General features: G+C 44.2%; 1 protein-coding gene across 18 annotated transcripts in view; it reads left to right on the forward strand.

The window, feature by feature from the left end:
• DST (dystonin) overlaps positions 1-14,034 on the forward strand; it is a 511,627-nt gene that overhangs the window by 444,791 nt on the left and 52,802 nt on the right. For all 18 annotated transcript variants that reach the window (XM_043450645.1, XM_043450644.1, XM_043450646.1 and 15 more), the window contains 3 exons: positions 7,721-7,840; positions 8,008-8,115; positions 9,947-10,165. In XM_043450645.1, the coding sequence (XP_043306580.1) occupies positions 7,721-7,840; positions 8,008-8,115; positions 9,947-10,165 (447 nt within the window). The remainder of the gene's footprint in view (positions 1-7,720; positions 7,841-8,007; positions 8,116-9,946; positions 10,166-14,034) is intronic.

Consider the following 14,034-nt stretch of genomic DNA (forward strand, 5'->3'; position numbering starts at 1 on the left):
ATAGGGCCAAGAGCCTTACATAAATTTGAGTGATGTTTATTATTATTTTGGAAGTAATAGAACAGCCTCAATTATGGGTGAATGCAATGAGCATGGTGTCCGTTTGTTGTGGCCGGTTAATAAGCTCCTGAATCTGACTTAGCAAATTTGCAAGCATCAATATTCTGAAGAGGATTTTTTCAGTTGGGCCCATTCATAAGTTTTAGGAAAAATCTGAGTAGACTAAGGCAGCTTCTTAAGTAGTAATAATGGTCTTTATATAAAAGCAAAACAGCTGCCTCCTTCTCACAAGGCCTGCCATTATCTGAGTTAGAAACTGTAGGTATTTCAGCATGTTAAACACACACAAAGCAACGTATCTTTGTTGCTTTCTTTCTCTTTCTGCTCATTGAATTAAATGAGCCACGTGGAAATGGGGAAATGCACTTTTGCTTCGAAGATGTAGACTTTACCGCCTGAGTTCAGGTCGCTGTGATTATTTAAACCCCGGGATGTTTGTGTTCACTTCACTTCACTAGCTGCGTATAAATGTACAGTTATCAAGACGTGCTGAGGTGTGTATCTCACAGGGTCTGGGTATCCCAGGCACTCTCTGGCAGTTCTGATTGCCTGGCTTGTTTTATTGGGCCATCATGAGCCCCCCAGTATAAAGGCATATGGGTGCAATTAAAATAAACAGCTCACTGGGTCATTAGGGATCCGCCTGGGAGAAAAATAACACCTGTTAATTTCTTTTAAAGAACTAGAAGGAAGCCTCCCCCACGGAAGTGAGATTTGTTTAGACCTTCCAGGTGTTGGGGTAGGAAAATATGGGCTGGGGTATGAATAATGTGAAGGAGAATGAAAGGAAATGCTAATGGAAAGAAAGCGCTAACACCCTCTCGGAGTAAGAAGGTGTCCTGAAGGTTTAGATCTGCTTATCACTGAAGTCTTTCTTAAACCTCTGCTTCCGCTCAAGTGAAGCTTTCTGGAGAGATCCAAAAACAATTTGTCAGAGATGGGAGAGACATTTAAATAGTAAGTTAAAACTCACCGCTTAATGACTGTTGTGGTATTTGAGCCGATTTTGGTGAAACCCCATGAATAATTTGAGTTCTTAAGTCGAGACGGTACCCAGGCAGAGGGCCATACCAGGGGGACTGTGGCGCGGGCTCGGGTCAGACCACGGGGTTCAAATCTCAGACCCGCATCTACAAGCCGGGAAACCTCTGGCGAGTCAGTCAGCCTCTCTCTGCCTTGGCCTTCTCAGCTGCAGATGAGGTTAGTGGTGGTACCCACTGGATTTAGTTGCTGTCAGGATAAAAGGAGGGAGTCTTGCATGTTCAAGCACTTAGAACAGTGTGTTCAGTAGAATCTTGGTCGTTAACTGTTTTACAGAGTGTTTTTCGGGAACATTTAGAGATTAACCAATTAAAATGTCTTTTACCAACTCGTAGGAAGTTTCTAAAATACTAGTTCAACTAGGAATTAGTGTAGTTGGGGTTGATGGTTGGACTGACTCCACAGATGATGCCTATCAGACTGTTTCAAGAATGTAGTTTAGGATGCTAACGTTCTCTACAATTCATTTGAAGTCTTTTTTTTTTTTTGCTACTTACATGGGCAGTAAGCAATTTTATAAAAATTTTGTGTAGGGAGCTTTCTGTCTATGTTACTCAACAAGTAAAATAAGCCACATTTATGGTCTGTTAAGGAATTCTCACATTAAGTAGTTATTTGAAAGAGTCCCAGATCTAAATAAAATGCCTTGCCTGACTATAAATTGCTTCATGTAGACCCTGCAGCTATCCCTTTTGTTGTTGGATAATAAATATTTTCTAACTTAATAAAAAAAATTCAAAAGACAGAAGGGACATTTCTGCTTGAAGTCTTGTTTTCTTTTAGCAGAGCAAATATTTGCCTTGGTTAAAAAAACAGTGTTTGAGTTTCAGCTTTCCATTTTGGCAACTTGAGTATCATCATACTGTTTTTCATTGGATGCTTTTTTTTTTTTTCCTTAGGAAAGGGAGACTTAGTATTAAACTAATATTAACACTAACAGTCTGACTTTCTTTATTAGGACTGTCATATAAATACTAAAAATAGCCTGAACACAAGCAAAAGGGTTGGGGCATCACTTTATTTTTTCAAGGAGTGGTAGAAGAAAAAACTAAATTTCATTTATTTTGCAGCATTGGCACTCAGGTGGAAAGGCCTGAACTATTTTTTCTCAGCTATGTGCCAAGTGCACCACACAGTAGAGCTGTGCCCAGGAGTTTCATCATGTGCAGTTTCAAAGCCAATGATCCAGACTCTTCCACTTGTCGCGTGATGATTTCTTTTTCCACATCTGAAGCTGCTGAGTTGATGAAACTTTTTTTTCCTCTTCACATTGATCTACAATTGCTAATGAGTAGTTCCAGTTGAAACTAAGTCTTGTCCTAACAATTATTGAACCAGATGAATTCAGATAGAATTTTTCAGATGCCTTATCAGGATTCCTTCTGGAGTCCACATTGTTCTGGCATGTCCCCTTAGCAGCAAAAGTGATGAATTAGTGAGCAGAACACAACCAATACCACTACATGAAGATCACAAGGCGGCTTCAAAAAACAGTGCATGATGTTATGGGAAACTTAGAAAGGAAAAAGGCTTCTGCTTGAGTATATTAAATGTGCAGAGTCATTTTAGAAGTACAGTAAGTCCCCTGCATACAAACAACCCACATACAAACGAGTTCCATTCCAAGAGCACTTTCTTCAGTCCAATTTGTAAGTCCAACAAAGTTAGCCTACGTACCGAATTGGCAGTGTAGTACTGTACTGTCGTAGGTTTATAATACTTTTCACACAAATAATACCTAAACACACACACACACACACACAAAGGAAATGTTTTTGATCTTACAGTACAGTGCTTTGAAACGTATAGTGGTGGTGGTGATTTAGTCACTATGTCATGTCCAATTCTTGCAACCCCAGGGACTGTAGCCCCCAGGCTCTTCTGCCCATGGGATTCTCCAGGCAGGAACACTGGAGTGGGTTGCCATTTCCTTCTCCAGAAAAGTATAGTAGCACAGTACAGTAGCTGGCATCCAGGGGCTGGCATCCAGTGAAGAGGCAAGAAGAGTTACTCCCTAGAGGAGGGAGAGGAGGTGGGCAATGGTGGAGCTGAAGGATCGTCCCAGCCGGAGACGGAGGGCAAGCTGCAGTTCCTCTCATGCCTCACGTTCTGGTTCCTTGTTGGAACCAGGTACGCATTTGCACATCTGAAAGTTCGCCCCTCGAAGGTCGCTGTGGAGGGGACTTAACTGTGGTTGCCCTAGTGGGGGAGCTGGCCCACTCCAAGTGCTCAAGTCTGCGTATTTCTGTCTGGGACAACTCGGCCTGTCAGTGATCCTGTCAGACGTGTGACCCTCGGCAGGGCATCCATGGGCCATGTGTCTCAGCCTCCCACGTGATGGCGTGACTGCTACCCACACACCAGAGGGTCTCAGAGCAGCCTGGCTTTGCATCCTTTTCGGTTAGATGTTGGTTTAGGTTCAGATTTTGTTCAGGCAACATTTCTAGAGATTGTTAAGTAAAGGTCTGTTAAACCACGTCTTCCCTTTGATATCCTTATGCTGTCAATTTTTAAAGGTAAATGTCAAAAAATATTGTTGTTGTTTAGTCGCTAAAGCATGTCTGACTCTGTGACCCCGTGGACTGCAGCATACCAGGCCTCCCTGTCCTTCACCATCTCCTGGAACTTGCTCAAACTCATGTCCATTGAGTCGGTGATGCCATCCAACCATCTCATCCTCTGTCCTCCCCTTCTCCTCCTGCATTCAATCTTTCCCAGTATCAGGGTCTTTTCCAGTGAGTCAGCTCTTCACATCAAATGGCCAGAGTAGCTTCAGCATCAGTCCTTCCAATGAATATTCAGGACTGATTTCTTTTAGGATTGACTGGTTTGATCTCCTTGTAGACCAATGGACTCTCAAGAGTCTTCTCCAGCATCACAATTATAAAGCATCAATTCTTCAGCACTCAGCCTTCTTTATGGTCCAGCTCTCACATCTGTACATGACTACTGGAAAAACCATTGTGTTGACTATTTGGACCTTTGTCAGCAAAGTAATGTCTCAGATTTTTAATACACTGTCTAGGTTTGTCATAGCTTTTCTTTCAATGAGCAAATGTATTTTCTGGTTTGGTCCCATATTTTAATAATATATCTAAATTTTTTTCTATCTAAACTTGTTGACTAAGAGAAATTAACTTTCAAATAGCTTCAGTATTTATTTACTCATTCATGACCTGGCAAAGGTGAAAACAAGCGGGTCCATGATAGGTAGAAAAAAAATCTTGATAAATAACAATTCAGTAATAATATTATTAAGGCTTTTCACCTGTATAATTGGTGACTTTTTACTTGTGAGATTGGAGCCATCACAGTGACTCATTCGATACTATCTCATTTGCACCAGGTTATACTGGCAGGTAATTATATGCTCCGTGTTGACGAGGGGAAGGCCAGACTCTGCTTGTGGGAACAGGAATCAGTACATCCAGGACAACTTGGCAGCATAGCTCGAAAAGAGAAAATGCGCACAGGACTTGCCGATGAGAGGTTACCCACACAGAGGTTCTTTGTTTTTTTAATTAACTTGTTTTAAGATCATTGTAGACTCCCGTGCCGTTGTCAGATGTAATATAGAGTCCGCCTTGTAAAGCTTCTTCAGTCTCCCCAGTGGGAGACCATCTTGCAAAATTACGGTCCAATGTCACAGCAGGAAGTTGACACAGAACGTCTCCATCAGGACGCAGGACGTGTCCATCACAGACCCTCGCGCCGCCCCATTATAGCTGCATTTGCCCCTCCTGTCTCTGCCTCCTCCTCAATCCTAGCCACAAACCTGGCCTCCATTTCTATAATTTTATTGTTTTAAGAATGTTTGAGTACCTTTCAGCCACAAGGTATCACCCTGTCTCCTCTCCACAGTGACTTGAATTTTGGATCTTTTATTACAGTTCTTCCTCAGGCCCTGGGCTCTGTTAGTTTTTTCCAGTCTTTTCTCTGTCGTTCGGGTTGGGTAATTTCTGTCATTCTGTCTTCCATTTCAATGACTTTTTCCTCTGCCCTGTTCCGTGGTCTCATCCTCTGAGCTTTTACTGTAGTTGTCATATTTCTAAGTTCTAAAATGTCCATTTGGTTCTTCTCGGTGTATTCTGTGTCTTTTACAGATTTTACCTTTTGTTGCCGAGGCCTTCTGATTTTTCTCCTCATTTCCACTGCACTTGAGATCGCCCCAGTGTGTCTTTATCACGGCTGCTGTCAGGTCTGTCAGATCATTCTGAGGTCACCTGGGGGCCAGCCTCTGCTCGTGATCTTCTTTAGTTCTGTCTCGGTTCCTCACGGTTCCTGGTGCCCTGCGTCTTGGGCCTCAAATCGGCCTTCTCCTTGGGTGGGCAATCCCCAGCACCACTCTGGCTGAGACAGCGGGGGTGCCGCCCAGAGAAAGGAGAAGTCCGTGGACCCCGGGGAACTTGTCTGACCCCTAAGCTGGGGGCGCCCCTCACTGCTCGGTGGGGCTGGGAGCTCCCCGGCACTGTGGTCAAGGGGCCGCCTCTCCACTGAATGTTGTGCAGATCCTGACTGTGACAGGCCTCCCCCGACACCCCCCGAGGAGAGGAGGAGAGCCCCCCGAGACTTCAGGGGCTGCAGGTCCAGGCTCCCCACCGCTCTGCCCAGCACTCCCCACTGACCCGGGGCAGAGGTCTGTGCTCGCCTGGGAAGTGAGAGGACCTGCTTCCTGCTGGGCTGACCTCACCCTGGCAGGGGTGTCGGGCCAAGCCCAGGAGGGTGGAGACCACTGGGCTCCCCATTCAGCCCTCGTTGGCAGGAGGGTAGGGAGCCCAGGGCTTTGTTCTCTGGGTATTTGGTTAGAGCAGGACGCTTATTGTCTAGACGCTTTCTGTCTTACAAGACTTCCCCTTTCCTGCACCTTTGACTAGAGAGAGGCTTTCCTGGGGGGCCTTGTCTGGCCTCTGGGTACTTCTGGGGGACAGTTTCTCCAGCATCCCGTCCAGGGTATGGGAGCAAAAGAAAACCCAGGGGACTCGCCCCCCTGGTGTTCCTCGGGTTCAGGATTTATACCAGTTCTGCTTTCCTCTCTCTCCCAGATCCGCCTCGTGTGTGTTGTGTATGATGCCCGGGCTCTGAGATGCATCAGTCCTTGGGTGAAAAGTGTGTCTTCCCCACCCTCCTGTGAATCTGCAGTGTTGCCTTGTGTCTTAAGAGCATGCAGTTTAGTGTCTTACCTCGACCCTTGCCCCCCTCCACTTGTTATCCCCCAACCCCAAACTGGATTTCCAGGTGCTCTTGAAACATTAGGGGCTTCCCTGGTGAATCAGATGGTAAAGAATTTGCCTGCAATGCAGACCCGGGTTCGATCCCTGGGAAGATCCCCTGGAGAAGGAAATGGCAACCCACTCCAGTATTCTGGCCTGGAGAATTCTATGGACAGGGGAGCCTGGCAGCAATCCACGGGGTCACAGAGTCGGGACATGACATACCTACTGACACTTGAAAAATTGGAGGTTCTGGTGGTACTGGACTGAAAATCACAGTGTCCTTCCCCTTTGACTCTTTCTGCCGAGGTGGTGTTAATTCCCATCTATAGTCTGCACTGTGTTGACTGGTATCGCTTGCCTGCTGTATTCGTTTATGATAACTGGAAGGCATGGGGTGTATCTGGTACAAGGTATAGAATGTGTTCACACTCTGATTTGGAAGTCACCTTCTAGGAATCAACTCTAAGGGACTCCTTAGAGATGCCAACGGAAATTTATTTACATTTATTTACAAGGATATCCATTACAGCGTTGTTTGTGTAACGTCAGACAAATACAGAGAACCTAAGTGAAAATATCCAAGGATGCTGGGATACAATGATGGTATTTTAAAAGTCACACTTTTGACACGGGAAAGGTTCACCATAAATGAAAAAGAAAGAGACTGTTTATACGGTATTATCCCAGCACTTTCTCAGTTTTAACTTCTGAAAGAAAATTCACTAAAATAACAATCGTATTAACTTCAGCTTTTAATTTTCTTCTGTGTATTTCTCTGTACTTTGCCGATTTCGACCATAAATTATTCTTGTGATCAGGAAAAGAAAAATCTCTTAAAATATTTAAAAAGGCTTTTGAAAATGTATTCTGCTGTTATTAAATGAGAGGCAAAATATGATGCATGAGACATTTGGGGTATACTCTGCATACATAGAAAGATATTTTCCACAAGCAGTAAATAAATGGGACTATGTCATTCTTTTTGCTAGGAATTGCAGACTTTGATAGCAGAATGTTACCTGCGTATCACATTAAAGTGATAAAATGAAGAATGAAGTGATGTAAAGATGGTGTCTAGCCACTTTCATAGCTGCTTAATTTGTATAGTATTGTAAAGAAAATCCTTATATCACCACCAGGGAGAAGGCAGCAGTGTGAGCTATCCTCAAATCATTACCATGTTATGGATTCAGCACATTTTAAGAGGTTGTATTTAATTTCTCTGTGGAAAGTCCTCCTTTCTCTTTATAACATGAGTCACTCTCATGGATTATTCAGGTTGCCATGAGGAGACAGGCCCAGATTTTCCATTTATATGATAAGGATATTTGAAAGACATGTAGGTAGATATTTCTCTGGCACCAGTTACAGGAACTTGCTGACCTGATTATTTATCTTTTGTTTAGTTTGACCAAGCGGCCGATGCTGAGTTAGCCTGGATTAATGAAACAGAGAAGAAATTGACGTCTCTGGGTGACATCAGGCTTGAGCAAGACCAGACCTCCGCTCAGCTGCAGGTTCAAAAGGTGAAGACACACATTTCCAGTCACATCTACATGGTTTGTCAGCGTGCTCCAAGGAAATGCACTTGCATGATTGAGTGTAACTTAGTCATTTTAACTGCTTTGCCTAATTGTTTTTGTTTTAATCATGCGCTGTCTTTAAAAACAAATCTTTATTTTGGTAAATACAGACATTCACCATGGAGATTTTGCGACACAAGGACATTATTGATGAGCTTGTTAAATCTGGACATAAAATCATGAGCACGTGCAGCGAAGAGGAAAAGCAGCCTATGAAGGTACGATCTCATACACGTGACCACTGTGAGACCCATGAGCAGACAGCGTTCACTCGGAGCAAAGCTCTTTTCCTTTATCCACAGCTGCTGTTTAAACAGCCAAATCATTAGTTTTAAATAAAGCATTTTTCAGGCTTACAGAATAACAGTGAAAAGAATACTCCTTAAGGGAATCACCCTGGGGATAATCTTTTTTAATAGACAGAAAAGCTATTAAGGTTTGAATCCTTGAGTAACTGGGACCCATTAAGCATCCAATTAATGTTTGCTGTATTATCATTGCTATTATCAGAGTAAATTGTTATTCTATATGTCAACTGTTGTTTATAGGCTTCAGGAACACTGGGTCCTCTGGAGTCGAAACAAAACCTGAAATACATAGTTCTCTGTAGCTTAAACCCATTCTGTGCAAAGCTTCAGTAATCCACACAGAAAGGAAGGAGTGGGGTCATTAAGGAGGCTTTCAGTTTGTGTCGTTTTAACGATCTTTACGTTGGTGGGAAAGCAGCCTCAGATAAAAATGTTTAGTTCAATTTATATTCAGACCTCTGAGCAGCATAAAGAAGTTAATTCTTCTCATAGGAAAATAGCCTATGGCAGAAAAAGATGTATGTTATACAAATGTCTATGCCTAAGATCTCGTTGAAAAGATGGTGCATTGCTTTTAAGGTATACCATAGGTAAGTAATAGAATGAATGCACAGTGTGTGTTGATATTTTTTCTCTTTTATTTAAATACTCCACAGTGGCACTTGCTTTTAATATAATCTTTATTATTTTTGCAAAGAATCTGATGTGAAAAATATAGATGATCATGAAAGAATCTCTCTGTTATTCTGTGGTTTCTTAGGTTATTGTTGTGCTCTGTCTTTTGCTGTTGGATTACAGTGAATTTATACCATAATCAAGATCACTGTGACCACCCCATCAAATCAGTGTACAGCATAATGTTCTACTTTGCTTCTCAGTCTATGTAATTAATTTTCCTGACTAGGAGTTCCTTCTAGAATTTCATTTGTGAAAGACAGTCCTTGTATTTTAACAGAAAGTAGTGTCCGTGTTAGACTTTCCAGGTAGCTCAGTGTTAAAGAATCCACCTGCGACTTGGGTTTGATCCTTGGGTCAGATAGGTCCCCTGGGGGACGAAACGGCAACCCACTCCAGTATTCTTGTCTGGCACACCCCATGGACAGCGAAGCCGGGGGTCACAAGAGTCAGACTTGACTGAGCATGGACTCAGCGTCCATGTTGCCAGACCTTTCTGTCTTCTTCCAGAAGACCTGGAAGAATAACTGGAGAATTTTGCTTAATTGTGTTTGGGAAGCTCAATATCTTAGTAATACAAACTGGAGGCTTTTTATTTATGTGGGGGCAGCTCATTACCTAATATTTTTTGAGAAGTCCTCCATGTTATTAAGCCCCCTGATTTTTGATGACTGCATAGAAATTCATGAGTATAAGAACATACACTTGTTTATTACCCTCATCTCCAGTTGGTGTACTTTTAAGACGTTTAACACATTTTTGCTATTTTATACATGAATTTTTTTTTTTATTGTAGTAAAAACACAGCATTTGCATTCAGCATTTTCAGCCTTGAAAAGGAGGGACTTCTTGCCTTATGCAACAACATAGGAGGGCCTTTCTTTAAGATGAACTTCTCTACATAGACACTAACTAGCCCCTGTTGATCAGTCATTTACCATGCGTTTATTCATTGAGTGCTTACTCTGTTCCCAGTAAATAGTGCTGAAGAAGCACTCTGGAGTGTATGTATGTGTTCCTTGCTCTGCCAGACTGGATAAACACATTTTGTCATCTGATTTTCTAGAAAAAACTGGACACGGTGCTGAAGAACTACGACGCCATCTGCCAGGTAAACTCAGAGAGGTACCTGCAGCTAGAGCGGGCTCAGTCCCTGGTGAGCCAGTTCTGGGAGACGTACGAGGAGCTCTGGCCGTGGCTGACGGACACGCAGAGGGTCATCGCCCAGCTGCCCGCGCCCGCCCTGGAGTACGAGACCCTTCGGCAGCAGCAGGAGGAGCACCGGGTGAGCCCAGGGCCGGGGAGGGCGCTGGGGGCCCCGGGGAGGGCGCTGGGGGCCCCGGGGAGGGAGCTGGGGGCCCCGGGGAGGGCGCTGGGGGCCCCGGGGAGGGAGCTGGGGGCCCCGGGGAGGGCGCTGGGGGCCCCGGGGAGGGAGCTGGGGGCCCCGGGGAGGGAGCTGGGGGCCCCGGGGAGGGAGCTGGGGGCCCCGGGGAGGGCGCTGGGGGCCCCGGGGAGGGAGCCGCAGCTGTCGGGGGCTTCTGGTTCAGACGCCTGCCGAGGCGGGGAAGTATCCGCCGTGCGGGGTCCGGTTGGCACGGCCTGCTCGCCTCCGAGTTCCACCCGGCCGTGCAGGTCTGCGGCGGGAGGCTCATGCGGGCAGACGCCCTGTATGTGTCATCGTGCTGTCGTCACAGCTCTTAGCTCAGGAGTGGCGGCGCAGTGACGCAGAGTCCGCCTGCCGGGGCCGGGGACACAGGAGACGCAGGTGCGATCCTTGGGTCAGGAAGACCCCTGAAGTGAGAAATGGCAACCTGCTCCAGTGCTCTTGCCTGGAAAATCCCATGGACTGAGGAGCCTGCCGGGGTATAGTCCATGAATGAGGTCACAAAGAGTCGGACATGACTGAGCGTGCACGCTCTACACCATGCCGCTACGTGCAGTGTGCGCTGAGTGCAACGTGAAACCCTCTCTTAAGGTGTCAGGACACGACTGAGCGCGCACGCTCTACACCATGCCGCTACGTGCAGTGTACGCTGAGTGCAACGTGAAACCCTCTCTTAAAGTGTCAGGACACGACTGAGCACACACGCTCTACACCATGCCACTATGTGCAGTGTACGCTGAGTGCAACGTGAAGCCCTCTCTTAAAGTGTCAGGACACGACTGAGCGTGCACGCTCCACACCATGCCGCTACGTGCAGTGTGCGCTGAGTGCAACATGAAACCCCTCTTCAAGTGTCAGGGAAATGAGCTTTCGAAGTCCTTTCAGTTGATCAGGTTGAATTGCTTTCAGTGTTCCCTAATTTGACTTAGTTTTATACTTCATAGTGGTTGGAGCCATCTGAAGGTAAGCAGAAGAAATATGTGGAAGCAGCCTCACACAGACAAGGCTGTTGAGCTTGGAGAAAATAGACGCTTTAACAAATGTGTCAATGTTGTCCTGAAACTATGAAAGGGAAAAAACTGCTGAAGTTTAAACACCAGTTGTCCCCCTTCTTTTTTTTAACCTTTTGTACATAGAAATCTTTTGAGCTTCTCTGCTCCCATAAGTTTACATGAGCAAATTAGAGAGTATTTTTCTATCTACAAATAAATCTTATTTTAGACATATAAAAAGGCATCATGAAGCCCTCGTTTCTGCAGTCACAGAAATGTTGATTAGGTTAAAATTTTGCAAGGGTTTGAGTGAGAAGATTCAAGACTGTTGGAAGAAAGTCTAGAATTCTTGTTATTTATGATCTTGTGAACCTTAGTTGCTCTCCCAGATCTGTATAAGATGTACTCCAAAACTACTACTATTCCAAGTCACTGAGTGCACGTGTATAAAATTTAACTTGGTATATTACATCATCGTTTGAAGTAACATGCTTATTAGTCTTATTGTTTACTCTTTAAATGTATTGGCATTGGAAAGGATCTTTTAAGTATTTGCTTAGAAGAGCTTTAGAGGACACTTTAGTGCAAAATGGAAACTTTATGGAATTCTATCTAAATTGTTCAGTGGGAGAAAGACTTACAAACTATGTATAATTAATTTTAGTAGAAAGGTTATTTTTGGCAGAAATCCTCATGCCTAGCCACTGAATGATTTTTAAGATAAAATATTTCAAAAAAAAATATTTCATGCTTCTCTTCTACTCTGAGGTGATATTTGAGTGGCTGTTTTTCAGCATAACATCAAATAGGTCGAAAAGAATCCTTACTGAATGGAAAATTTTAAAACTGAGTTAATTTTCCTTTTTGGCATAATCTTTCAGTTCTCAAAACAAATATAAGATTTGTATGGAGAAAGAGGATTTCAAACTTTGTAGCCAAATCTTCAAATTGTTCAAACTAAATTGTTCAGAATATTTGTAGCATTCTTCTGCAACTTCATAGCATCCACTTCACTGTCCTGGGGAACATATTTTTGTTCATTCTAGCCAGGAGTGAGAAATGGCCCCCAGAGCCATGTTATAAATAAGTGGTAGTTACCTTGAAGTCACATCAAGTATCTCCAGCATGAGTGGGCTCTGAGGATGGTTGCCAAGAATCATTTTGTTAAATATAAAGCAAAAGACCTCTCCTGTCAAGCCTTTTCTCCATGCACACACCTACCCAGCAGGCGTCCTCTGGCTGTTCTCTTGTCCGTCATGGAGTAGTCTTAAGAAGGCTCATCTGACAACTTCTCAGCAAAGGTGTTCGGTCTTGATGCTACACAGGTGGGGCTTCCCTGATAGCTCAGTTGGTAAAGAATCCACCTGCAATGCAGGATAACCCAGTTAAATTCTTGGGTTGGAAAGATCCACTGGAGAAGGGATAGGCTACCCATTCCAGTGTTCTTGGGCTTCCCTTGGGCTCAGCTGGTAAAGAATCTGCCTGCAATGCGGGAGACCTGGGTTCAATTCCTGGGTTGGGAAGACCCCCTGGAGAAGGGAAAGGTTACCCACTCCAGTGTTCTGGCCTGGAATATTCCATGGACTGTATAGTCCATGGGGTCAGTTGCACAGATTCGGACATGACTGAGCGGCTTGCACTGCACAGGTGACAGCCACTTAGAGTCCAGGCCACTCAAGAGCTCTCAGCAGAGGTTCCTCACTTTAGTGAGAGTCCCTTAATACTCATAGTAAGAGCTGCTTTTTCAAACATTTCCACTGGGATGTTGAAGCCAGAACGTGGGTGACATGGTTCTTCTCCATGAGATTCTATAGTAGCCGACCTTACCATTATCACCTCCATTCTGTAAAACAGGATGAAGTTATCAAATAATGTAGAACAAAATGAGGAAATCACTGCATGGACTGCCCAGGGGCTGTGCATAGCATGTTAGATTGATTAGACCTTCCTTCCTTTTTTCATTTTTAAAGTTGAATTTTTTCTTATTTTGCTCTTTTCCAAAAGAATTTTGAGACCACCTTCAGAAAAAACTTCAAAAATAGAGATATTGCACTGGAATTCATTCATGATGTGCTGAACCGTTTTCTCAACCACTTCATAAAGAATTTGCATGACTAACTTTAGTAGCCACTTTTTAAAAAATTATTGAAGGATAGTTGCTTTACAATATTGTGTTGGTTTCTGCCAATCATCAGTGTGAATCAGCCATAGGTATACACATGTCCGCTCCCTCTGAAACCTCCCTTCCGCCTCCCACTCCATCCTGTTCCTCGAGGTTGTCACAGAGCCCCAAGTTGAGTTCTCTGAGTCACAGGGCAAATTCCCACTGGCTGCGGTTTACATGTGATCGTGTATACGTCTCCACGCCTCTCTCTCTGTTCATCCCGCTCTCTTCCTGCAAACCCCCTGCACCTGCAGGTCTGTTCTCCAGGTCTGCCTCTTCACTGCTGACCTGCAGATAGGCTCGTCAGCACCATCTTTCTAGAGTCCATGTGTATGCCTTAATATGCGACATTCTTTCTGACTTACTTCACTCTGTATGATAGACTCTGGGTTCATCCACCTCATTAGCACTGACTCAAATGCACTCCTTAGTGGCCACTTTGAAAATAAAAGTCCATGTGTGTGACTGTCCTGGTGATGCTGCTCAGTGAATGATGGAAATTAAAATATTTGCAGAGAAAGACCGTTTTCCTCTAGACTGTCTTTCCTGAGTATAATTTCTCTCAGAGAAGCTTTTACCAGGGGCTGGATAGCAGTGTGAAGACAAACCTTCTG

The sequence above is a fragment of the Cervus canadensis genome, chromosome 28 (genome assembly GCF_019320065.1).
Source record: "Cervus canadensis isolate Bull #8, Minnesota chromosome 28, ASM1932006v1, whole genome shotgun sequence".
In the NCBI taxonomy this organism is placed as follows: Eukaryota; Metazoa; Chordata; class Mammalia; order Artiodactyla; family Cervidae; genus Cervus; species Cervus canadensis.